This window comes from Euprymna scolopes, chromosome 23 (assembly GCF_053919585.1).
Source record: "Euprymna scolopes isolate OS-2025 chromosome 23, ASM5391958v1, whole genome shotgun sequence".
Lineage (NCBI taxonomy): Eukaryota > Metazoa > Mollusca > Cephalopoda > Sepiida > Sepiolidae > Euprymna > Euprymna scolopes.
In genome coordinates this window covers 55037533-55063374 of record NC_136504.1, presented here as the reverse complement: position 1 = coordinate 55063374, position 25842 = coordinate 55037533, and the positions used below count along the sequence as shown (strand labels likewise).

Sequence of the window (25842 nt, the reverse complement as noted above, 5' to 3'; positions counted from 1 at the left end):
AGAATGTATTGTTAGCACCCTCTTGTGTCACAGTCTCGACTCCGTCTCTTTGTGTCTCTTTTTATTTGGCCCAGATGACGTCAACATTCCAACCTGTATTGTTTAAAAAAATGTGGTCACTTACTGACCAGGGATTTTGCATCCTAGAATATAACCCTCCTTTGAAGTCATCTTCCAGGCATTGCATACAGACTTGTGACCGACTTTTGTTTGCCGTTCTCCCGGACTTTGCATCCAGACTTGGGACTGACTTTTTGTTTGACGTCACTCCCCAGGGATCTGGATTATCCAACAATTTCATGTTACTTTTAATTCTGTGCTTTTCCATGTTACGATTTTTTTTAAACCAATGATTCCTTTTTGAGCCAATAATACAAATGTTTCATTTATTTATTTATTTATTTTTTTTAAGTAATTTTATGCAGGCAAATGATGGATACATCAATGAATTACATAAAAGGTTCAAGGAAAACAAATGCGCACGCGCAGAGAGAGAGAAAAGGAAACGGAAGTTTATTGTGGATCAGCAAAGAGCACAGGACTCTCAGTGGGTAAATTATTTTATTTTCAAAATCTTCTTTTTGAAACTGACATTTGCAAAATATTGTGCAGATTTAAAATTTCACCTTAAAAATAAAAACGATGCGATTTTTAAATCTTTATTCATAACAATAACGACCTTTGCTTTCTATAACTTGATTCCATCTGCCAACGAGCTTATAAATGCTTCGCCTGTAAAATTCTGTAGGTTTTTATGTGAAATATGAATCTAACTAATGTTCAACCTGACCTTGTGATGTTAACCTAAGACCATCTAAATAGTTTTGAAATCTCTAAATGGTTTTGTAATCCTTGAAATAAGTGATAATCTGAGGGAGTTAGGTCAGGAGAATATGCAGGATGGGGCAAGATTTCTCAATGAAATTCTCTTCTAGATCTTTAGTCAGTAGTGTTGTGTGAAAACAACATTATCATGCCAAACTGCTTCAAAAATGTCCAAATTTGCAAAATTTGGCTTTATAAAGGCCAATAGAATAACCCTGGACAAGAATGTGAGAGTGATCTTCCTTTGGTATAGTCTCGTTTTCGAATAGTAATATATGACCATTGTTGTAATGATGTGAGAAGGAATTTGTAGTAATTTTGATGTGCTGCAGTTTTTCACCGAAGAAAGAAGTCAGTGAAACGCTACGTAAAAGAGGGATGAACATTCCAAAAGAAATATGGATGCAGAAAAAGAAAATTGTGTGACAAGAGATGCTGGACTGAAGGAGTAAATTAAAGATTGTCTCTTACAATTCGATTTTATTATTTATATTGAACTATGTAGCACAATATTTCTTTATGGGTATTTATTAGTACTTATTAATTTATCTCATTTGGATCAGTTTCAGAGAAATGTTAATAAACTCATCCAGAAAATTATCAGCTTTATCAAAACATATTTGTTGATACAATATATTTCTCATTCCTGCTAGTTATTATTATTATTATTATTATTATTATTATTATTATTATTATTGTTATTATTATTATTATTATTATTATTATTATTATTGTTATTATTATTATTATTATTATTGTTATTATTATTATTATTATTATTATTGTTATTATTATTATTATTATTATTATTATTATCATTATTGTTATTATTATTATTATTATTATTGTTATTATTATTATTATTATTATTATTATTGTTATTATTATTATTATTATTATTATTGTTATTATTATTATTATTATTGTTATTATTATTATTATTATTATTGTTATTATTATTATTATTATTATTATTATTGTTATTATTAGTATTATTATTATTATTATTATTATTGTTATTATTGTTATTATTATTATTATTATTGTTATTATTATTATTATTGTTATTATTATTATTATTGTTATTATTATTATTATTATTATTAATATTGTTATTATTATTATTATTGTTATTATTATTATTATTATTATTATTATTGTTATTATTATTATTATTATTATTGTTATTATTATTATTATTATTATTGTTATTATTATTATTATTATTATTATTATTATTATTATTGTTATTATTATTATTAATCTTATTATTATTGTTATTATTATTATTATTACTATTATTATTATTGTTGTTATTATTATTATTATTATTATTATTATTATTGTTATTGTTATTATTATTGTTATTGTTATTATTATTATTATTATTATTATTATTATTATTATTGGCTCACAAGAAGCTTTCACACTGGTCATCAAAGATCTCTCCTTGACAACAGCCTGTGGTGTTCCCTGGAAGCTGAGTGACAACAAGTCTCCCCAGGTTTCCAGTACTCTCCACCTCTTTCGATAACATTTGCAAGTAAATTTGCATTATCGCACCAGCTGCTTACCATTGATTTCTCGTTGGCAGTGGCTGTTGGTCTTCACTGGAATTTGAATGGCAATAAGCCTCCCCAAGGTCTCAGTTCTCTTCGCACTTATCCGGCAGAGACCTGGTCAGTTTCTCGGTATTTTCTTCCTCCTTGATTTTACTTGGTTATTTGGTTTCACTCTTTTTTTTTTTAGAGGGGGGGGGCAGTGATGTGGCAGTGGGATGCTTGGGATGGGGTTGTGGTTAGAGAACTTGCAGATTTGCAGCTTCAGTGTTCTTGGTTCCATGTAGTGTTTCATATTTTGCCTTTGCAGCAGTTTGTCTGGCCCGCACTTGTTGCTCCTGTGTGTTAGTTTATTTATTTATTTATTTTTTTTTTCCATACATCCACATGTGTCGATTTTCAGTATTTACTTGAGCAGCCTTCAATATATGAGTAGAGCTAGGTAGTAAGTTATGAAAATGTATTTCTGACAATTAAGCTACATGGAGGATTTTGTAAAAATTGATATGAAAATCGATATGGTAATAGTTAAAACATTCAAATAAGTTTCAATAACGGTTACATTTTTTGAGGAATTTTTTGAGGCAGTATTAAATTTTTCCTTTGATTACATCTGGAGTCACTAGAGGCAATTATTAGTTACATGAATAAAATCAAGGAAACATATAGTAAATGTCTTCGTTGGTTTAGCCACGTCCTTCGATGATACCCAGATTGTGCTGGATCGATGACTTCACAGATGAAGGTCACTCATTTTAATGGTACAATTGCCGTCTTTGTAGCTCTTAAATGAGTTAGCTTTTTAGTTAAAAATGGGAGGCCATATTTTGGAACGACCATTGTATGTATACATGGCAGGAATCTGAAGTTATTGACCCAGCACTACCACCAGCTGGAAGAAACGTTGCAGTGTTCAACTCAAAACCTGGCTCAGTTAATCAGAATGCTGAACTGGTTTTAGGTCCTCACTTTTACTGGATCCGTCGCTGGAACTGCAAATGGTTTGCAATGATTATGGAAGCAGCCTTGGATCACTGTAGCTTCTTTCTTAGAACTGCACGCCTGTGGAACTCTGTTCCGTCTGCCTGCTTCCCACCTGACTACAACTTGGATGTCTTCAAGTCCAACGTTAACAAATTCTTAATGAACCGCCCCCTTAAGTAAACACTTCATCAAATCTCCACACTAACGTAATGTACTTGCAATAACCCTTATCCCTGAGTGGCTTCCGGGCCTTGATAAGTGGTGACCACTGTGTAAAAAAAAAAAAGTTAGTGCTCGAGATCTGATGAACTTGTTGGAAAGTGCCGGGTGAATGCCACAACAATGACCATGACACGACAATTTCAAAATCTATACCTACTAGTGTTCAGGTATGTGTACAGCTGCTTACTTTCTCGTAATTATTTTATCAAAGCTAATTAGTATATTTCTTGTTTTACATGATGTCATTATAAGGAATTATATGTAATTTTGATTGTGCTTTCTTATGGGGAAATTTTTATGTAAGATAAACTGTCTTTCTTATTTCAATCAAAACCATTTTTACTTCTTAATCCTATCTTCTCTCCGTATTCTTTCCTTTAAGTTCACAGAAGTGTCTATCTTATTTCAAACATGCCATTTTTTTAGTTTTCAAATCTTATTCCCCCCTCTCTCAATATTTTTTCACTTTTAGTTGACAGGTTAGCGTCTGAACTTAAAAATTATGTGAAAAGGAAAGGGATATATGTCCGACACGGTTATTAGTTTAGGCACTTTATTTGCCAAAACATTTTAATATCTTATTTCTGTTTAAACGTCTATAATCACAAGTGTCCAGGCTTGAGTACGTTTTGTTTGTTTTCTTAAAATCATTTCATCTTTTTCAGCTTGCCCATCGAGACGAAGTTTTAACGAAAAGAGGTTTGCGTCAAACGCAGCAAGAGCGGAAAATTGTGGTTCAGCTTTTACAAACGCGGCTGCAGAAGAATGTGATTTTGAACAACAAAATTATACGTGAGAAACAGTACGAAAGACAAAGGGAAAAAGACTTTCTGAATGCCATGAACCGTGAAGCTGTAAGATTTTGCCTTTTTAATCCACCCTCCCCTCTTTCTTTCTTTCTTTCTTTCTTTCTTTGGTAAGTTTTTTAGCTTCAAAAATTAGTATTAGGAAATATTCACACACACACATTCAGCGTTTTACAGATTTATCCATCATCCATCATCATCATCATCATCATCATCATCATCATCATCATCGTCGTCGTCGTCGTCGTCGTTGATTTAACGTCTGTCTTACATGCTGGCATGTATTGGACGACTTCTAGAAAATGAATTCCAAATTTATCTTCTTTGAGCAGATATTTATTTCTCTTTTTCTCAAGCCCATCTCTATTAAATCCTGCCATGTTTTCCTTTACCTTTTTCTGCTTATTCATCTTGTTAGAGAGGGGAGGGGTTGAGTTGCAGATGGCAGAGGGGATGGTCGGCTGTTACACAGTATTTAGGATTTCAGTACAATGTGCTTCTTCTCATTCAAACAAATCAGCAGACATAAAATTACCGAATGTTTGGCTCGACACCTTTTTTTTTTTTTTTTTTTTTTTTTTAAATAAGTCTGTAAAAAAAAATTAACGAAAGAATTTAAAAAAAAATCGCGCTGTTTTCATTGTTCACGTCAAAATATGTAGAAATAACATGCGGTTCCAATTTTACCGTTTTTAGCTTTTTGAGGAATTTTTTGAAAATTCATCGGTTTTAAAGAGAGTAAAAAACAAATATGAGATTGTTTTTAGAATATTTACTCTTGAGAATACTGCAAAAATCAATTTTATTTTACAAGTTTTTACTGTTATTATTTGTTATGGGGATCAAAATTTCCGCCTTTATTATGGTCATACTTACATCATCATCATAATCATCATCATTATCATCATCGTCGTTGTTGTTGATTTAACGTCTGTTTTACATGCTGGCATGTATTGGACGATTTCTAGAAATTGAATTCCAAATTTATCTTTGAGCAGATATTTATTTCTCGTTTTCTCAAATCCATCTCTATTAAATTCTGCCATGTTTGACTTGACCTTTTTTTTCTGCTAATTCATCTTGTTACATCGTATTTAGGATTTCAGTGCAACTGTCGTGCTCCTCATCCAACTATATGAACAGACAAAAAATTACCGAATGCTCAGATCGACAACTTCTTAATGAATTCCAGCCTGATATGAACCAACCTAATATCCTTACACTAAGGACAGCCATGGCAGGTGCTCATCTGAGCGCCAATCTATGGTGTCCCCCCCCCCTGACTTGACTTTCACAAAAAACACTCGTCTAGTTGAAACCACTATCAATAATTTCCCCCACTCTTTATCTGCACCTAAACCTAAATGTAGATTCTATGAACAATGCTTATTTCTTAGAACTGCACGCCTCTCGAAGTTTGTTCCGTTTTCCTGCTTTCCAACTGACTACAATATGGGCATCTTCGAGTCCAATGTAAACAAGTTCTTGATGAGCCATTCCCTTAAGTAATCCAATTTACCAAATTTCCACTACTAACGATTACTACAACATTTTCCCATTGACTACTGTACACTCATTAATCCTTATCCTCGAGTGGCCTCCGGACCTTAATAAGTGATGACTCCTTTGTAAAAAAGAAAAAAAGAAAAAAAATCATTGTTAAAACGAAATTCAGACAATATTGTTGGACATAATTTTCTTCAGTATGATCAAAAAGATTTAAACGATTATATTTATAGACATGGTTGCTAAGAATGAATCAATCAGGTATCAGAATCGTTGTATATTGAACCTGTTGAATTTTTTAGTCATAGCTTTTTCTATTGACATGAGAAAGGAACTACGCTCTGCTGATCCTGACTTTATAAATATTACCATTCTTTACTCGGAATTCTTTACAATTTAAAGCTTCTCTGCGTGGATTGACGCTGCCAATTTAGCTTGGGACAATTACATTTGGTATTCGCAATTGGATAATTTTCTTTTCTCTGCGATACTTATTTCCTTTTTGGATCATCTTCCTATTGCAAGAATGTCTCTACGCCCTAAAGCAATAAAATGGTTTATCATATTAATTAGCAATTTTTCAATACATATTTTTTTTCTAAATTTTATTGTTTGCGATTTGAAACAAAGAAATTCGCAGTAATTGTGAAGATCAAATAAAATGGTTTGTGCAATTTGTTATTATTGAACTACATGTTCTGTATTACTTCATATCAAAACACAACACGTATTGTAAATGATTAATTAAACACAAGTTGTTATTTTACGCATAGCTGAAGGACAATTGTAACTTAATCTCATTCCCAAACGGTTTTAGCATGCAAAAGATTTGATATCTCATAGAATAGACGAAATTAGAACTGAATCTTAATAGGTAGCTTATATTTTATTTTTCCGTTTCCAAAAAAATGGAGAAACCTGTTATCTAGTAGTTACCGTTTTATGGGTTGAGAGTTTTACCAATAGCCGGAGGGTCATTGTGGGTTGATCTCATTCCCAACAGTATCAGCATGCAAAAGCGTTTATATGTCATAAAAAGACAACGAAATTACAAATGAATCTAATCGAGTGAATGATGTTATGTGTCTCTCTTCTCGGAAATTAAGAATCCTATTACCTAGTAAATACAGTTTTGTAGGTAGGGAATATACGATGACTATTTCGGATTTGTTGAACCGTGAAGTTTGCTATTTCCTCCCTTGATGGGCACATACTTTTCTATAATTTGCTACTGTGTCACTAGCTAGTATCAATATCAGTTATGTTGCCTGAGTGAAGGAGTATGATGTTAAGAAACCTAAAACTGTTAATGAACTGTGGCCCTTTATAGCTCTTTGATGCATGTTTTATAAATAGTAGATTAGGCCAGAGAAACGTATGTTGAGATTTTCCTTTCTTGGTATTTAAATATGGCCGATATAAAATCATAATGTTGTGTGACAACAAAAGCAACTTAAGATAATTATTTTGTTAATGGATTACAAAAATCTTATATTTTTTAGGAACTTCTTCAATTTGCCAAGGAACAATACAAAGACCAAATCCAGAAAGACATTGCACTTCACGAAAGGATCAAAGCTGAGCGGAAAGCTAAGAAATATCAAAAACACTATGAAATGTGTTCTGCGATTGTTCTACAAATTACTGATTTTGCATGTAAAATTTGTGATGAAAGAGCAACATCAAATGAGTACGTCAGAATTCTTAGATTTTTTTTGTGTGGAGAGGGGGGGAGGGATTCAAGTGGCTAAACGATATTATTTAATAGCTCTTATTAAATGCCTGACTTTTAACCTTCTAACCATTTTGAGTCCAGGTATTGACTGAATTGCAACACCTCCATTCAATCTCACGAGATAATGGAAACCCCTATAAGGGTAGCTGTGCACATAATTGTGAGGCAAGGATTGCGCAATCCCAACCATACCTCTCCTGAATTTGTACTGCTTGGGTCCAGTGGCAAGGACAGACCCAAGACTGATTGGAAACAATACCGAGATAAGCGGAGAGCACATATAGCACCTGTAATTCCCAAACAGTCACCCATTTTAGTACTGACCAGGTTCACCATTGCTCAACTTCGGTGATCTGATGAGAACCGATGTGTCAACATGATTATGCCGTATATTATATGATCGAATTACTATATTCTTTTTCAGTATCAGGTCTAATGCCCTTGTTATGAAAAACCCTAACTAATTTGCTTTCTCTTCTCATGAAGTGGCTCTTTGGCAATTTCATCTTTAACTCATGTTTTATCAACTGCTTAATTAGGTGTTCGAGATGTTCATCTTTGCTGCGAGAGAAATTTAGTATGTCATCTAAATAAGCTGTACAAGCCGTATGGAATGATTGTTTTTGTAAAGAAATGAAAACAAAGTCCCTTTTTTTTTTTTTTTCAATCAAATACAACAAAAACCAAAGATTGGTTACACAAAAGCAAATATCGATCTATACTTTTAAAATCTCACAACGTAATTTTATATGTTATCTGTCTATCTAGTAAGTTATGAAAAAATATTTATTGCAATGAAGCTATGCAGAGCCTTCCACATTTCATCCTCACAGGGAATCATCAGACTAAAAATTTAACTCACGTATTGAGCTCTGTTGAAATACTGAAAATGAATATATATATATATATATATATATATATATATATATATATATATATATATAAATTACAATTAAATTTACCAAAATGATCCAAGATGGGTCATTTTGACATTTGCTTTTCTAATTTATATTTAATTCTATCACCATTTAATCTTTTTTTTTCTCTCTCTCTTCTTCTTTATTGATTTTTAAATTACATTTTGTTCTGGGCAGCCGTGTTTAAAGCATATCTTATTTTTCTTTTATTATTATTGGAATTTTTTCCCCTTTTTCTTGTACATATTTGTGAATTATTCCACGGATTTCGGCCTTTTGAATTATTTTGGACCATCTTCCAATTATGCGATTTCCTTGGATTTTACTTGTGCGAATGGAAAATTAAATTAACTTTCTTGGACTTACTTTTTTGGAGTTTACCGTCACTGGATACCTTACTTTCCACCTGACTATCCATTCATGTGAAATCACCTTTTTATTCACTCTATTCTCTCTGCTTCACTTTTTGTTATCAAGTAAGATCTTTGACTTACTTGCAGTTTCATCAAATACTTTTGTATGCAAAATCCGATCCCGCATTTTGCTAATTCCTACCCTTTGATGAGAACAGAAGTATTTCTTCAAAACTCCGCGGATTAAGGACTATCCACTTATCAAGTGTTTCCTTTTCAGATTAAATATGTTTTTAACTCTTTTTCAAAGTGTTTTTAACATGTTTTATTAACTATTTGCTCTTATTATAAGCTCCATCTCCTACTTGGTTTTATCGAGCTTTTACATTTGGTTGAGATTACTTTATAAATATTAATTCGTTAATATTTATGATATACTTACTATATACTTTACTATATACTTACTATAATAATTAAATTTTAATATTTATAATATACTTACTATAATAATTAAATACCTACAGACACTAGTGTTTCATCCTTTCAGAAATCTTCAGTGCAGGGTGTCACAATTAACATCAGTCGATAGATTCGAACACAGCGACAGAAGCCATTTCTGGCTTCATTAGCAAGGACCATATCCATTCGGCTACCGTTAACCGCGAGAAATGATGTTGAAATTTTTTAAACATTTATTTCATTAAATGTTTTTAACGTCAGTTAGAGTAGTCTTATCATTATATGACGATCTGTGCATAAGAGCTAAACTGAATGACTTTTTAATTCAACTGAAAATGTGTATATATGTATATATATATATATATATATATATATATATATATACATATATATATACATATATACGCATTTTCAGTTGAATATTTTATGTCAGGTCATGTCATGTGCTACTGGTACCATGTAACCCAGTACTACCTGCCTCATGGTCGGGTCACCGGCGACTAAACTGGTTTCCCCACCAGACTTGTTTGGTGAGGAGGGCGGCTAGTCTCCCTGAAGGATTAAAAACAAGACCTTCTAAAGGGCGAATGAATTTTTTTTCTGGGTCAACGGCCAACTAGCACCGTGTATATTTGTGTGTGTGTATATGTGTATTGGGGTGGAGAGGGTTCCCGTAAGCCGTGGTGAAGGCAACCTTTCTAGGAGAAGCAAATCTTTGATTTAAAAAACCATAAAGCGGAAGACCATTACCCGCATTAAGCTGGTCTGCAGTTTAATTTGTTGCTGGCTATCTTGCTCTTGCTTGTTGCTGGATCTCAATATTTTGAACCGAGAGAGAGACTTAGCTGTCGTACAAAGCTAAGACTCTGTAACATCATATTTGTATAGATACTTCCTCAGGCATTTGGGCTCCTGGATTTTAAATGTCTGAGGGAGTGGCACTCGTCTGACAAGACGTTGCAATCATCATATATATATATATATATAACTACTTAATTTACTCACATAAAATTAATATACGAAAGTATAAATTTATGTGTAAACTTTAAGTATTTACTTCAAAAGTGATCAATACGTAGGTAAAGCTAGTTAGTAAGTTATAAAATATATATGGCGATTAAGCTACACTGAATATTCGGCGTTTCATCCATCTAGGACTCTTCAGGCTTATGCGCATAAGCCTGAAGAGTCAAACGTGGAATATTCAGTGTAGCCTAATCACCATATATATTTTATAACTTACTATATATATAAAAAAAAAATATATATATATATATATATAGATATATATATATATATATATATATATATATATATATATATATATATATATATATATCAGTAATAATAAGTACATGAATAGAACCTGGTAGTACTATAAAAAAATGTACTTATGGCAAGTGAGTAACACAGAATCTTTTTTTCCCCATACCTGATGAAATTCGTCAAGCTAAATGCATGAATTTACATTTTACAATCCGCTTTATAAGAAAGGAGTATATATATATATATATATATATATATATATATATATATATATATATATATATATATATATATATATATATATATATATAATATATATATATAATATATATATATATATAATATATATATATATATATATATAATATATATATATATATAATATATATATAATATATATACATATATTATATATATATTATATATATATATATATAATATATATATAAGAAAGGAGTATATATATATATATATATATATATATATATATATATATATTCTTTTTTCCGATTTTTCTGGATATCTTTTCAATTCGCCGAGCGGTCTTTTTTATTTCAGCTGGCATGTTGTATATAATGGCGCCCAGAAGTTGTTGTTCAGCCATATTCTTTTCAAGCGCTTTCTATCGGTGCATCCAATAGAAAGTGCAAATTGAAAAGATATCCAGAAAAATCAAAAATAAGAATATATATATATATATATATATATATATATATATATATATATATATATATATATATATATATATATATATATATATATATGATAGAATGCAGAATCAATCAATTTTTTTCCGTATTGACTCATCCAAAAAATTGCAATTGTGTTACTTTGAAAAGAAAAAAGAATTGTGCATGATCACATAAAGCTGAAAAAAAATTAAAGCCATATTTATTGGCTTCCATAACATACCACAGAATTGCTTCTGTTGCAGTAAAAAATTTGGGAATTGTTATACGTTGAAAGAAATAAATGTTAAAATGAATAAAATCTTGGCATTTGGAATATAGCTGTTTTTTAATCCATATTATATGTGTGTTATTATGTGTGTGTGTGTGTGTGTGTGTGTGTGTGTGTGTGTGTGTGTGTGTGTGTGTGTGTGTGTGTGTAATAGAGAGAGGAGGGAATTTATGAACTAAAACATAATTGTTTAAAGTGATAGCAAATTTATTATATTGCAAAGTAGCAATATTAGGAACCAATGCCAGGAAATCAATTTTGATTTTCAAATGTTATTTCTTTTTACATAAAATTTTTATTCAGGAGTTTAATAAAACAGAAATTAATGCGTGAATGGAAAACCCTGTTCATTAGCGGGCAACCTTTATATGAAGCACCGATTGAAACAGCGGGAGGAGGAGGAGGAGAAGGAGAAGATCTTCCCGAACCTGATCACGTGATAAATGAAGCAACATTGCAGTTGATGGATGAAGAAGACTTCAAAGAGTACAAGGTAGGAATCCAGAACAGAACCAAAAAGACAAAAAAATTCGGGAAGAAACTGTGTCATAAAATGAAGAAAATTTGTTTTGACAATTTTCTTTGATTTGAATGCTCATCCGGAATCGGTCAATCCAGTGGCGTAGCTAGACCTTTTGCCGCCCGGGGCGGTAGTAAAATTTGCCCCCCCCCCCCGGCATTTGGGTGCATGGAAAATTCGTCCGTGGAAAATTCGCCCATGGATAATTCGTCCGTGGAAAATTCGTCCATTTTTTGCTAGGTAGGAAAACTGGTCCATTATTATTAAGTTAACATTTATTCTGTAGTTGCTTAATTTTCATACCTTGCGAAAATTAGTTCTACGGTATCTAATTTTCCTAAATTCAATTAAATTAAAATTAAAATATGAAAACTGATTTTTAATATTTTTTATTCATTTGAGATTTTTCCTTTTTCTGTTTTCCTTTTGTTTTAAGTAGATGGTGAGGGTTGCCCGGGGTGATTTTGTCCAATCCCCCAGCTAGCAACTGTAAAGTTTACAAGGAGTTATAAAAAGTATGCTACAAAAACAAACGTTTGATACTTTCAAAGTCTTAGCCTCATGAATTGGACAGTAATAAAATTAATGAATTCAAACTTTCGCATCTAATGTTATTTCCTCTTTGATGTCGGTGTATATACACCCAAATATCCAACTTTCTTTTCGCACCTATTCGATAAAAATTTATATGAAAGTTCCCCTTTAAGTATGAATTTGTTAGCATTTTTTTCGATTTTCCCCTTTTACCATCTCAAAATGCCGCCCCCATGCCACCATCCCCCCTGACGCTCAGAAAATAGGGACACATTTTTTTCTGATTCCGATACCCCTCAAAATTCCGATTTTTTACAACCTTTTTGGTATAAAATTTCATATTTTTTGTTAACTTTTGTTTATTTTTATTTATTTTTTCTACTTTCTATTTTTACCCTCTCAAAATGCCGCCCCCTCAGGTGTGCCGCCCGGGGCGGCCCCCCTCCCCTAGCTACGCCAGTGGGTCAATCATGTTGTGGAATTTGTGTGAAGAAAGAAATCAGCTTTGCAATATTGGGCCATTAAACTTGTAGTCTTTTTTTTTTTTGGTTTTAGTTAGTTTTCCATTTGTGCACCCAGCGGTGTGTAGCGGTCTGATGATACCTACAGCCAATTCCTCCATTGTATGGTCCAAAGATTCAAGTATAAATCCTAGTACAGTCAAATCTCGCTATTGTGTTACCTTGCTACTATACGACTCTCGCTATTATACCATTTTTGCTCGGTCCCAACAAAACTCAATACAAAATGAATTTACTATGCCATCCCATAATCTCACTACTCTGTCATTATTGTGTATGTTGTGTTTTCGGATTCAAGTTTCTTCATTTTTTTTCATTCACTTTTCATATTTAGCCCACAGATGTTTTTAGTTGAGAAAATAAAGCTGTTTTTACAAACCCTCGTTACTATGCCACTTTTGCCCAGTCCTGACAGGTGGCCTAATACTAAGATTTGACTGCACTTAAAAAATATTATGATAAACGGAAATACGAGGTGCCGTCAATAAGTTTCCAGACTTTTTTCGTATGGGTACTTTTATTGATAGTACACACATGAAACTCTCGTCCCCTTCGAAGTAATCTCCTCCGGCTGCAATGCACTTGTACCATTCCAACAGTTTCTGGAAGACCCCCATGGAAGTCCTCATGTGTGAGCGTGTCAATGACCCTGATCACAGCCTCTTTCATCTCCTCAGTTGTCTCATAACGATAGCCTCTAAAATTTTCCTTGAGCTTAGGGAATAATCAAAAGTCACAGGGATTAAGGTCTGGACTATAGGGAGAGTGAATAACTGTCTTGATGCCCATTGTGGTCAAATAATTTGTGACTAGGATGGAATTGTGGACTGCACCCTTGAGATAAATTTTGCGCAAATCTTTTGTATTTTCAGTTCCTCGTAAATAATTGTGTGTACAGTTCCCACATTGACATCAAACTGTGCACTTATTGTGTCTATATACACCCGAAGGTCCTTATCCATGAAATTCTTTATTTGGCCAATCAACTCTGGTGTTCTGATTTCCTTACCCCATCTGCACCTCTCATTATCCCTAACAGACTACCCACCTTCCTTGAATCTATTATGCCACTCAAAAACTGATGCTCGACTCATACAAGATGGTCCAAAAGCAGTCTGAAGCATCCCATACGTTTCTGTGGCATTTTTTCCAAGTTTAAAACAGAATTTTATTGCATATCGTTCTTCTAAAATCTAGATTTCATTTTTGAAATTCACCAGCTGTGATAATTAGGCTTTAGTAGGGTGTTCTTGCTGTAGCTGTTCATTTGAACTTGAAATCGTAAAAATGTGTCAGTCATCTCATAAGATGTATAGCAATAACATACTGAATTTTCAAAAGTCTACAACAATTTTAAATGCCCGTACAAAAGAAGTCTGGAAACTTATTTAATGCACCTCATATTTTGAATATGATACCCTCATCCCTCTGCACGGTACTGTGCATCAATTAACTTTTTATCTTGATTTTTGGTTTCTGGAAACAACAGAAATAGTAAGAATTTATTTATATTTGCTAATGTTTCATATAATTCGCTTTGAACTAATACTGGATACTCTTTTGTGGATTAAGCAAAAGAAGGTCACTAAGTATAAAAAAAATATTTTGATAATTTTCGTAGGTTATTATGTTAATTTGTTTAAATTTAAAACATATATCCAGTTTAAAAACTCCTTTAGGCTTTTATGTGAGATTTGAACTCTGGTATTGACATCAGAAAAGTTACTGCTTTAGTAATGTGTACTCTGCTTATTTCCTTTTCTGTCAACCAACTCCAAAAACATAACTCTTTAACAGCATATATATTATATTATATTTTAGGTATTTACATATCTATATATTAACGGCGGAGGCAGGGGTGCCCAGCCAGTCGTAAAATACGCTTAAATGTGATATTTTAATTTGTTCAGATTTCGTATATGTCATTATAGATTCGTGATTTCAAAAATGAAAAAAAAATATTTGGGTGCCATAATCTAGAATCAAAACCGAAAGCAAAACTGTAGCATTCAAAGCTTGTGACGTTACCACTGTACACATTGGGACATGCATATGAACTGATTAAAAATAAACTAAGATGAATGTACAAAATGTATCACCATTTTTTTCAATTTTGACCCCTTGAAAACTATTTTAACCGGGTAAAGACCCATAAAAGAACGACCCATAAAAAATCCAATCATTTGAGGCCCCTAGCGCCGCTCTGTGACTTTTAGTTTCGGAGAGATAGAGATTGAAAATATGGAGACAGACAGACAGGCATAAAGACTTTTATATATTAGATTATAAAACTGTCCGACCGCCCTTGCTTGCATCTTGTCTATCAATAAAAGCATTGTTGTCATAGAAACCAACTTGTATTTAATAAAATTAATACTCCTTTCTACAGTCCAACCATATTGAGTACAAATATACTTTAGTCTTTGCTTAACTTGTAGACATACTTTCAATCATGAAACTATGTTTTGTTATGTTTTGATTTCGGTTTCGATTCTAGCTGATGGCACTCAAATTATATATATATATATATATATATTAACTTTTGAAATCATGATATATATTGAGTATAATATAATATGCAAAATTGACTCTATAATAATGAATATGAAATCTGCATAAATTAAAATATCATATTTAAGCGTATTTTATGACCGGGCAATGCCAGCGCCCCTTCTAGTATAATTTATAAATATTTGTAAAAGGTTTGTTTATTCTTTACATAAAATCACTCAACAATTTGAATGCCAATCTACAAATATTGGTAAAAAGATAAAATTGTTTATTTTCTACAGAGAATCAAACACTTACACTAAAAAATAAAAAATATATCATTTAAACAGTTTTTTTTAAAGGTATTTAATCTAATCATTTTAAATATTATTCAATATATATTATTTCCCTGGTAGTATCGCTATAAAGTCACAGTTTGCCCATACATAGAGTATTGTTGCTCTATCTATCCTGATGCATCAACTACTAGTTCTCCCTCTTGGACATGATACAAAAAAGTTTCTCCAACCTAATAGGTCCCGAACTGTCTGACAAGTTCTAGTTTCTGTCCCATCGCCAGAATGTTGCATCTTTGTGCCGAGGTCCCCGGATACCGGAAAACTTTCTACTTTCTTTCTCTCGTTTCTTTCCACAGACCGTTTACCTTTGGAATTCCCTTCTTGTTTCCTATTTCTCCGAATATAGCAATTCAAATATAATGTGAACAAATATCTTGCCGTACAAATGCACTTAGAATGCTCCCTATAAATGTAGCCGTAATCATAGTAGCCCCTTGCGTCTAAGTGAAAATATACCTTGCTTGGGTGAATAGAATCAAAAATAAATAAATAAATAAATAAAAAATATGTGTCTTGCAAGGAGATACGAAAATGTAAACTCAGAAATATATTCAACCACTTGAATGATATCGTATTTTATTTCATGTATTTTTTATCATCTGAGTTGACGTCACTTTCTTTTTCTTCTTTCTCCACTTCCGTTTTCACGATATACAACTTTTTGTTACCTCAGATTTGACTTCTTCCAATCCCATTTTATCCTTGGTGGACTGGTTCGCCTGTATTAACACATCACGTAACAGTTATACATATTATTAAAAAACGAAAATTTGTTTATTCTCTACAGAGAATAAAACACATATACTAATATATATATATATATATATATATATATATATATATATATGTATAATTTAAAACAATTTTTTAAGGAATTTAATCTAATCATTTTAAATATTATTCATGCGATATATTTTTTTAAAAATCTATAAATATTGATGTTTTTATTCGTTCTTCAGATTTTTAAGTTAAAAACAAATTTTAATTACACGTCCGGATCGCATTTGAAACCGGACCATTTCGACGGATGTCTTTAATGTGTTATGCTGTATTATGTTTAATCATTATCCATTGATGATATCTTGTCTTTGTTTTTAAAGGATATGTTATATGAATGGATGCTGCCAGAAGATGCCATCAAATCTAAAGATAATGCCGTCATTGGTCACATTATTGCGCGTCTCTTGTCGATCCTGAATCCTCCAACAGTGAGTTTTTGCTCTCGATTGTTCATTGTACTCGTTTATATTAAAACATTATTCAAATTCGCCTGTTTAATTTTATTATACTATATTAGCGGCTGTGCCACTTCGGCACACACAACACCGAATAAAACACGAAATCAAGTACACTAAACATCAAGTGCACTCAACATCAAGTGCAGTCAAAATCAAGTACACTCAACATCAAATACATTCAACATCAAGTGCACTCAACATCAAGTACACTCAACATCAAGTACATTCAACATCAAGTACACTCAACATCAAGTACATTCAACATCAAGTACATTCAACATCAAGTGCACTCAACATCAAGTACACTCAACATCAAGTACATTCAGCATCAAGTACACTCAACATCAAGTACACTCAACATCAAGTGCACTCAACAGCAAGTACACTCAACATCAAGTACACTCAACATCAAGTACACTCAACATCAAGTGCACTCAACATCAAGTACACTCAACTTCAAGTACATTCAACATCAAGTACACTAAACATCAAGTGTACTCAACATCAAGTAAAATCAACATCAAGTACACTCAACATCAAGTACACTCAACATCAAGTACACTCAACATCAAGTACACTCAGCATGAAGTACACTCAACATCAAGTACACTCAACTTCAAGTACACTCAACATCAAGTACACTCAGCATCAAGTACATTCAACATCAAGTGCACTCAACATCAAGTACACACAACATCAAGTACATTAAACATCAAGTACATTCAACATCAAGTACACTCAACATCAAGTACATTCAACATCAAGTGTACTCAATATCAAGTGCATTCAACATCAAGTACATTCAACATCAAGTACACACAACATCAAGTACACTCAACATCAAGTGCACTCAATATCAAGTATAGTCAGCATCAAGTACATTAAACATCAAGTGCATTCAACATCAAGTACACACAACATCAAGTACATTCAACATCAAGTACATTCAACATCAAGTGCACTCGATATCAAGTACACTCAACATCAAGTGCATTCAACAAGTACACACAACATCAAGTACATTCAACATCAAGTACACTACATATCAAGTACACTCAACATCAAGTACACTCAACATCAAGTGTACTCAATATCAAGTACACACAACATCAAGTATATTTAACATCAAGTACACTCAACATCAAGTACACTCAACATCAAGTACATTCAACATCAAGTACACTCAACATCAAGTACATTCAACATCAAGTGTACTCAACATCAAGTACACACAACATCAAGTGTACTCAACATCAAGTACACTCAACATCAAGTACACTCAACATCAAGTGTACTCAACGTCAAGTACACTCAACATGAAGTACACTCAACATCAAGTACATTCAACATCAAGTACACACAACATCAAGTACACTCAACATCAAGTACACTCAACATCACGTGCACTCAACATCAAGTACACTCAACATCAAGTGCACGCAACATCAAGTACACTCAACATCAAGTGCACTCCACATCAAGTGCACTCAACATCGTCTTACCATCAATGCTTACCTTGTGAACTCTAAGTATGGGAAATTCCAATATGCACAAAACAAAATCACTCTAAAAAACAAAAATAACTAAGAGTAAGGATAATGAGTAAACGTTGTATAAAATGATGGTTAAAATTATTACGAACTGGCCAGGATTCGAACCTGGAATCTTCTGATCTGTAGTCAGACGCGTTATTCATTGCGCCACAAGTCTTGTCCATATGTTGAAAGATATTACCGCGACTTGGAGTATACACAGACAGCGCTAAATTCTGTTGACATTGGCAGGTAACTTTTCCGACAAAAATGAAACGGCCCAAAAACCCTTATTTCAGGCTTTTTGTGTAACTCAGCATTGTTCATTACGAACCATATATAGATAAGGACAATCTAGGGGCCCACACTTTTCAGGGAAAAAAAGAATTTTTCAATTCGGTGCATCCATTCGAAAGTTTTATTGGTTTATATATATATACACACACACACATAAATAAATAAACATTTAGAATTTTATTAATAGTATAGATTATATTTCTCTTTGTCTGTTTCTTGGAAACTATTGAGCCGATCTGACTGAAATTTTTTATTAACCATTGTTATGATAAGATGCAGTGAACTAAGTATTATGGTATCCATTTGATGCACAGCTATGGATTAATAGGAAGGATTAATAGGGATTAGTATTTAAGTTCCACTTTTTCTCGGAAACTACTGGACTATCTTGTTGAAATCTTGTATGGTCCTTTGTTGTAATAAGGTGTAGCAAAGTAAGTATTATGGTATTTGTTCAATGCAATATACTGTTGTGGTGGCACCCACTCATTTACATATGTGGATAATATTACACATAAATAGCAAGACTCGGTTAGTCTGAGTGTGTGTTAACCAGAAACCACCAAAAGCCGAGCCGAGAGCAGATATGTCCTCCAGCCAAGACTCTCTTACCTGACAACCATTATGTAAATATACTGTAAATATACTTTTCCTAATACACTTCTTATTGATCTACCTTTGTTTGTTGAGTCTTCATTTGTATTGCCTTATTTGGTTCAACTTGCAAACATAACAGTTGGCGACGAGGATGAGATCAAACATAACATATACAATTTTTTGTTAATTCAGATTTGACTTCTTCCAATCCCATTCAGTAAATGTTCATATATTAATAGGTTTTAAGCCAAAAAAGGTTGACTTAAGGATTAAGCTACAAAATTATCACATTTCATAATTGAGCATTAATATACTGTGTGTGCAAAATCAAGACTTCAAGACAAGGTGTTGATGGAAACGAAAAGTGTATTTCATTTTATGTTACAATTGTTTCAATGTTCAGTTCGACAAATTCAATTTATATCGTTTGAAAATTTTCAAAAACCAGCATTTCTTCAGACTTTATAAACACTTTTGACAATGTAGCATTTTTTGAATAGAAAGAAAAAAGAGGGGGTGAGGATCCCTAACGGGGGAAAACATGCGAGAAACATTTACCTTGGTTGTGGTTACGGAAAAGCCCATTTAAATATTAATGTATCGCCTAATTTTCGTATCCTTATTTAAGAACAGAGTTATGTGAAGTTTCTACGGGGAGCTCTAAGCCATTTAAAAAAGAAAATTAAAAAAAAAAATACATCCCATTTGTTGGGTTCCTAAATTCCTTTATTTCCCGATGATTGATTTTTTGTAAAAAGAACATAATATAAATATAGATACCAAATTTAAAAAAAATTCTTTTTACAAAAAATCAATCATCGGGAAATAAAGGAATTTAGGAAAATTAGGCAATACATTAATATTTAAATGGGCTTTTCCGTAACCACAACCAAGGTAAATGTTTCTCGCATGTTTTTTCCCGTTAGGGATCCCCCCACTCTTTTTTCTTTCTATTCAAAAAACGCTACATTGCCAACAGTGTTTATAAAGTCTGAAGAAATGCTGGTTTTTGAAAATTTTCAAACGATATAATGCTTGAAATTGTCGAACTGGACATTGAAACAATTGTAACATAAAATGAAATACACTTTTCGTTTCCATCAACACCTCGTCTTGAAGTCTTGATTTTGCACACACAGTATATATATATATATATATATATATATATATATATATATATATATATATATATGCATTTATAAACATTGTAATACAAAACTCTGAAAATAATAGTTAATATTACATCCTCTTTCTCTAATCTCCAATTCTATTTCGACGATATACAATTCTTTGTCATCTCACCTTTCATCTCTTCACCTTGTGAACCGATTCGCCTACATATCACCTGCTAATTTAATCTAGTTAACTCATTCACCTGACTATATTACAATAATAATAATAATGATGAATTATTGGAAAGAGTGACCAATAATGCTCATCTACAAAACACGAATATAGATTCAATATAAAAATATATAACAAAAGTTGGCATTAAAAAAAACAAAAACTAACGTAGCAATCATCACACATAGACAAATTACTTCATCTAGTTAATAAATAAGTTAAAAAATCATCTGTTATGCAAGGGTCGTTCCAAAAGTAAGGCTTCCTATTTGTTTTACTAAAAAACTAAAACAGAAAAGACATATGAAGACGGGAGTGGTATCATAAAAACGAGCGACATTTTGTGCTCCAGAATTTATTTTTCTACATAGTCACCACCATTCTCAATACACTTTTGCCATCCTCTTTTGATGCCTAGGTCCTAAACGTCCGGAGCACACTTTGTCATTCACATCTCTGTCATCACTCTGAAATCAACAAACCTATCTCCTAACTGTGCTGACATCAACTGCATCGACTTCGTGAACGTTCAACAGGTGAATGTTGATCAGTTCAAATTTTTCAATGGATGAATTCATTGACGCATCTTTGCTTCTGACGCACGTCCAAGACAGAGGTTGCTTTCTTAGAGTCTCACAACGTCAATATCTGCAACAGAGAGATGAAATTTTCGGGTCATGAATGCATAAGTTCAGTCATCATAACAATGCAACTTGCAATACTCTCTGATCCATTCGGACAGAAAAAAAGGAGATAATCCTTTTTGAATGATCCTATTATTTAAAAAAAAACAAACAAAAAAAAACATTGTTTGCTTTCTTTTTAATGTGAAAACGATTTAGTTGTTCTAGAACGATATTTAGTGAAGCCATTTTTTTTTCTTTCCATTTTTATAGCCACCTCCAAAGGATCCAGTGTTTCCTAAATTTTCTATTCGCGGCTGTATTTTAGGAAAAATATTCTGTGGAAAGACATCAATTGTTTCTAAATTAATTCAAGGTATGAAATTATTGATTGCATTGTATTTTTTCTCTTAAACTTATTCCCCAGACCATAACAATTTTTTTTTATGGAAATCGCTCCAGACAAGGCATGAAGCCACTTGATGTAAAGAACTAAAAAAACAACGTACTACTTTTAGGTAAAAAAAAAAATTGCCAACGATAACCATTAGATGGAATAGATTCTGACCCAGAAAATAGCAGTTCTTTCCCCTTTGTCAGAAACATTGTTCATATAATGTGAGGACTAAAGGACAAAATAAGGCAAGCGAGAGTTATGCGACTGTTGATAGATAGGTAGGGGGAGGTGTGAAAATGTAAAGGGCACTATGGGAGCTACATAAAGGCAGTAACTAAATATGAAGTATTTGATTGGCTGAATAAAACCACGGAAAGGAGAAAGAAAGATTTGAAATGAGACAGTGAAAGACATAATTAAGAATGGATATCTTGTTACACTGAACCATCGGGATGGAAGGCAAGTGTTACTATATATACATTCATAATTCTCGCTTCCCATATTTTGTTCTTTAGTCTTCATATTCCATCACGATTTTTCTGACAAATAGTGAACAATTGCTGTTTTCTCGATCAAAATTTATTCCATCTAGCACATCGTTGGCAAGTTTTTCATCTTGAAGTAGCATTTTTTCTCAGCTTCTTACATGTCAGGAGCGATTTCTATAAAAAAATATACTAAGCCTTGGTTGGTTGAAAGGAACCATGATGTTGTTGATGACCTATTTTTCAGTTCCCTTTGTCTTGTGCGGACATTGCTGTATTGGATGTTACACGTTGCTGTATTGGATGTTACACATTGCAGTATCAGATGTCGCTACTGAATTTTGTTTTTGTTGTTAAGCAAATCAAAATTCTGCATAGAGCTCACGAAGATCGTGTCTCAGAATTTTCTGGTTATCATAAAATCCTTCTTTCACCCCATTTTGTGAGTGGTGGTGAAGTTGTAAAAAAATTTGCCCAACAAGTAATTTTGATAATCGCTATCAGGATCCCCATACGCAAATGCTATATACGAACAACAAAATTTGGTGGTTGCTGTGTCATTCGGCCCATGCATACTAATCTGGCAGGCAGGGTATGGTTCAGGGTATGGTATTTTTGTTGGCAGGACTGGAGTTTACATGGCAAAATACTCTCGAATCCTCTATTACTTAAGAGGAACTAAATTTCTATAGTCGCCAGTACGTTATCATGTAAACATGTAAACGATATTTCAGAAAATGACAGTTTTAAATAAGCAGAAAAAAGAAGCAATATGAATAAAACGCTTTCTTTAAATAATAAACAATGATTATTTATTTTAAACAATACATATATATATATATGTATATATTTGTTTTGTGACCTATTTGCATGTAAAAATAAAAACAAAAAAACATTTAATAATAATTATTACCCATGCGAGAAAAACAAAAAAGTGAAGCAACCCTCTTAAAAAGAAATGAAAATAGCAGCGAGTACCCATGCGAGCGCAAAAAAAAAAAAAAAAAAAATAGCCGCAGTAGCCTGGCTCGAACGTGTACCGCTAATAAGAAAAGGAGGTGAAAACAAAAAGGAAACGCTATAGTCGACTAGGCTATGGCGAACTGACGACATTACTGACCCTCGAAATAACGCCTTTAAAACGTATGTACCGTGAGGCATGAATGACTTCGCAAACTCCTTTAAAACATAGGTATTGTGAAGCGCGAATGACTTTGCAAAAATGGCGGCGCATAAACTGACCCCTCCTTGCAAAGAACGGCCCAGTTGACGGTAAAAAAAAAATCCGAATTTGTCAGTGTTTGTTGTTAAGACGTTATGAAAATTACACTGAAGTAGTACACAGAATTGTAAAGCACCCAAAGAATACTAATAGGCCGACACATCGTGAAAAATCACCAAGATGAGAATAGTAGGCCAAATAATACAAAATGCTAATCCTCATCCCAAAAATCCTGTAACATAATATCATCTTATAGATAATACTTATAATTTGGTTATGAATCTTTAGATGAATCATTTTGATCTTGAAAACAAAACGAAAGTAATCTATTTCATTTCATTTGTTTGTTTTGATTCTCGGGCTGACTGACCTTTCTTTAACATTTCGATGGTGAAGAAATAATTTCAGTTCAATAATTTTCATTACTTATAAATCTTGTTATTCCTTGTAGAAATGTTTTCCGTTATATTATTTATTTTTTTTTTTTTAGATTACAACGTTGCAGCTCCGAATGCTGATGAGGTTATAAAGGAATGCATCGAAGCTTATGAAAATAGAACGCAAGAAATGGAATCGTCCGGGGAGGTAAGATGTCTCGCGTTTGTAGGGAGAAAAGCAACGTGAGAATAAAAAAGAACAAAATCGATTCATACAAAAATAAATTTAATTTTATTGATGACAAACAAATTATCTGGTAAGACACATTCTCATGCTAATCCCGAAAAGAAGAAATATTGTAGTATAAGGAGAAGCTCGTTAAGCAGGAGAGATTAGCAGTAACTGGACAGTCTAAATGTGTTGCTGACGGTGCTGAAGTCAAAGAGAAGACGCACAGTGGAAGACTTCAAACAGATTCTTAGGCTTAGCTAAAGTTATGCGGCTCCTCGCGCATGGTGCCAATATTTCAACGTCTATTTTAAAAAAAATGTGACGGTGTATATTTTCTGAGCTTTCAATTGGCTCAAATAAAATTTCTTTAAGATTCTTATCCAATCAACAGTTAATACTTTTACAAAAATAAATTCGTTTGCTGGTGCTGATTGCAAAGAGTTCACAAGTTTAAATATTCTTTGAAGATTTAATTGTTGAATTTAAAAATTAATTTCACTTCTACAAACTTAATCATAACCAACCAAACAAAAACTTCTAAAAGATTTACTATACAACAACCGGATTGCATGCAGAGGTCTAAGAATGCCTTGGTGATACTCAGACCAACTCCTCGATTGTATGCCTAAAGATTCAAGTATAAGTCCTAGTACTTGAAAATATTATGAGAAAGGGAGTTAATTTGAATATGACTGGATCCCATCCTAAAAAATATTATTATCTGGTTTGGCCCTAGAAGTTGTACTCTCCAAGGCATTACTTCCTCATTCAGGAGAGGTGGTGGTTTATTGCTGATCGCCTGAGATTTCGTACTAGGGAATTCTGACCGGGAGCTAGATTTTCACTCATATTTTCATTGAGTTCATATCTAATGATTCTGTAGTGGGAAGCAGCTAAATATTATTACGATGATGCTGAAGCAGGTGACAAGAGCTGACATTGATATGGACTAATGGTTTCCAAACTTTTACCTCTGCACTACATTTTTTGAATACAAATCTGCTAATAATGCACGAATTACCTGGTGTAAGTTGATTAATAGAACACAACTACTTTATGACATGACCATTCTCCAAGTCTGTGAACACATATATATATATATATATATATATATATATATATATATATATATATATATATATATATATATATATATATATACTAGCAGGGGTGCCCGGCGTTGCTCGGGTGTTTGGAGGTGTATGCTATGCAAAAAAAGCAAAAAAAAAAAAAAAAAAAAATGGTTAATTTTTTAAAACTTTGACCCCTATTATGACCCCTTAAAATTTATAGTTTCGGGCTCAAATCACTTTATTAAGTTAGATCCAGGTTCAAGGAACCTATATCTAAAATTTCAAGTGTCTAGACCCAAAATTGTCGGAGGAGTTTGGTAGTTCTTAAAGGTCAAATCGTTGAAATTTGACCCCTTAACAGCCAAATTTCTGGCTGACATCCGTCACATCGATTTTCCCAAATCTCAGT

The 25842-nt window shown here is 32.6% G+C and overlaps 1 protein-coding gene across 6 annotated transcripts in view; it reads left to right on the top strand.

Annotated features, from left to right (window-relative positions):
* LOC145245905 (sperm flagellar protein 2-like) overlaps positions 1 to 25842 on the top strand; it is a 259599-nt gene that overhangs the window by 75988 nt on the left and 157769 nt on the right. For 5 of the 6 annotated variants that reach the window (XM_080107644.1, XM_080107645.1, XM_080107641.1 and 2 more), the window contains exons 7-13: positions 413 to 551; positions 4256 to 4444; positions 7405 to 7592; positions 11896 to 12085; positions 17117 to 17224; positions 21921 to 22023; positions 24242 to 24336. In XM_080107644.1, coding sequence (XP_079963770.1) covers positions 413 to 551; positions 4256 to 4444; positions 7405 to 7592; positions 11896 to 12085; positions 17117 to 17224; positions 21921 to 22023; positions 24242 to 24336 — 1012 coding nt within the window. The remainder of the gene's footprint in view (positions 1 to 412; positions 552 to 4255; positions 4445 to 7404; positions 7593 to 11895; positions 12086 to 17116; positions 17225 to 21920; positions 22024 to 24241; positions 24337 to 25842) is intronic. The other variant, XM_080107646.1, reaches the window with a different exon arrangement.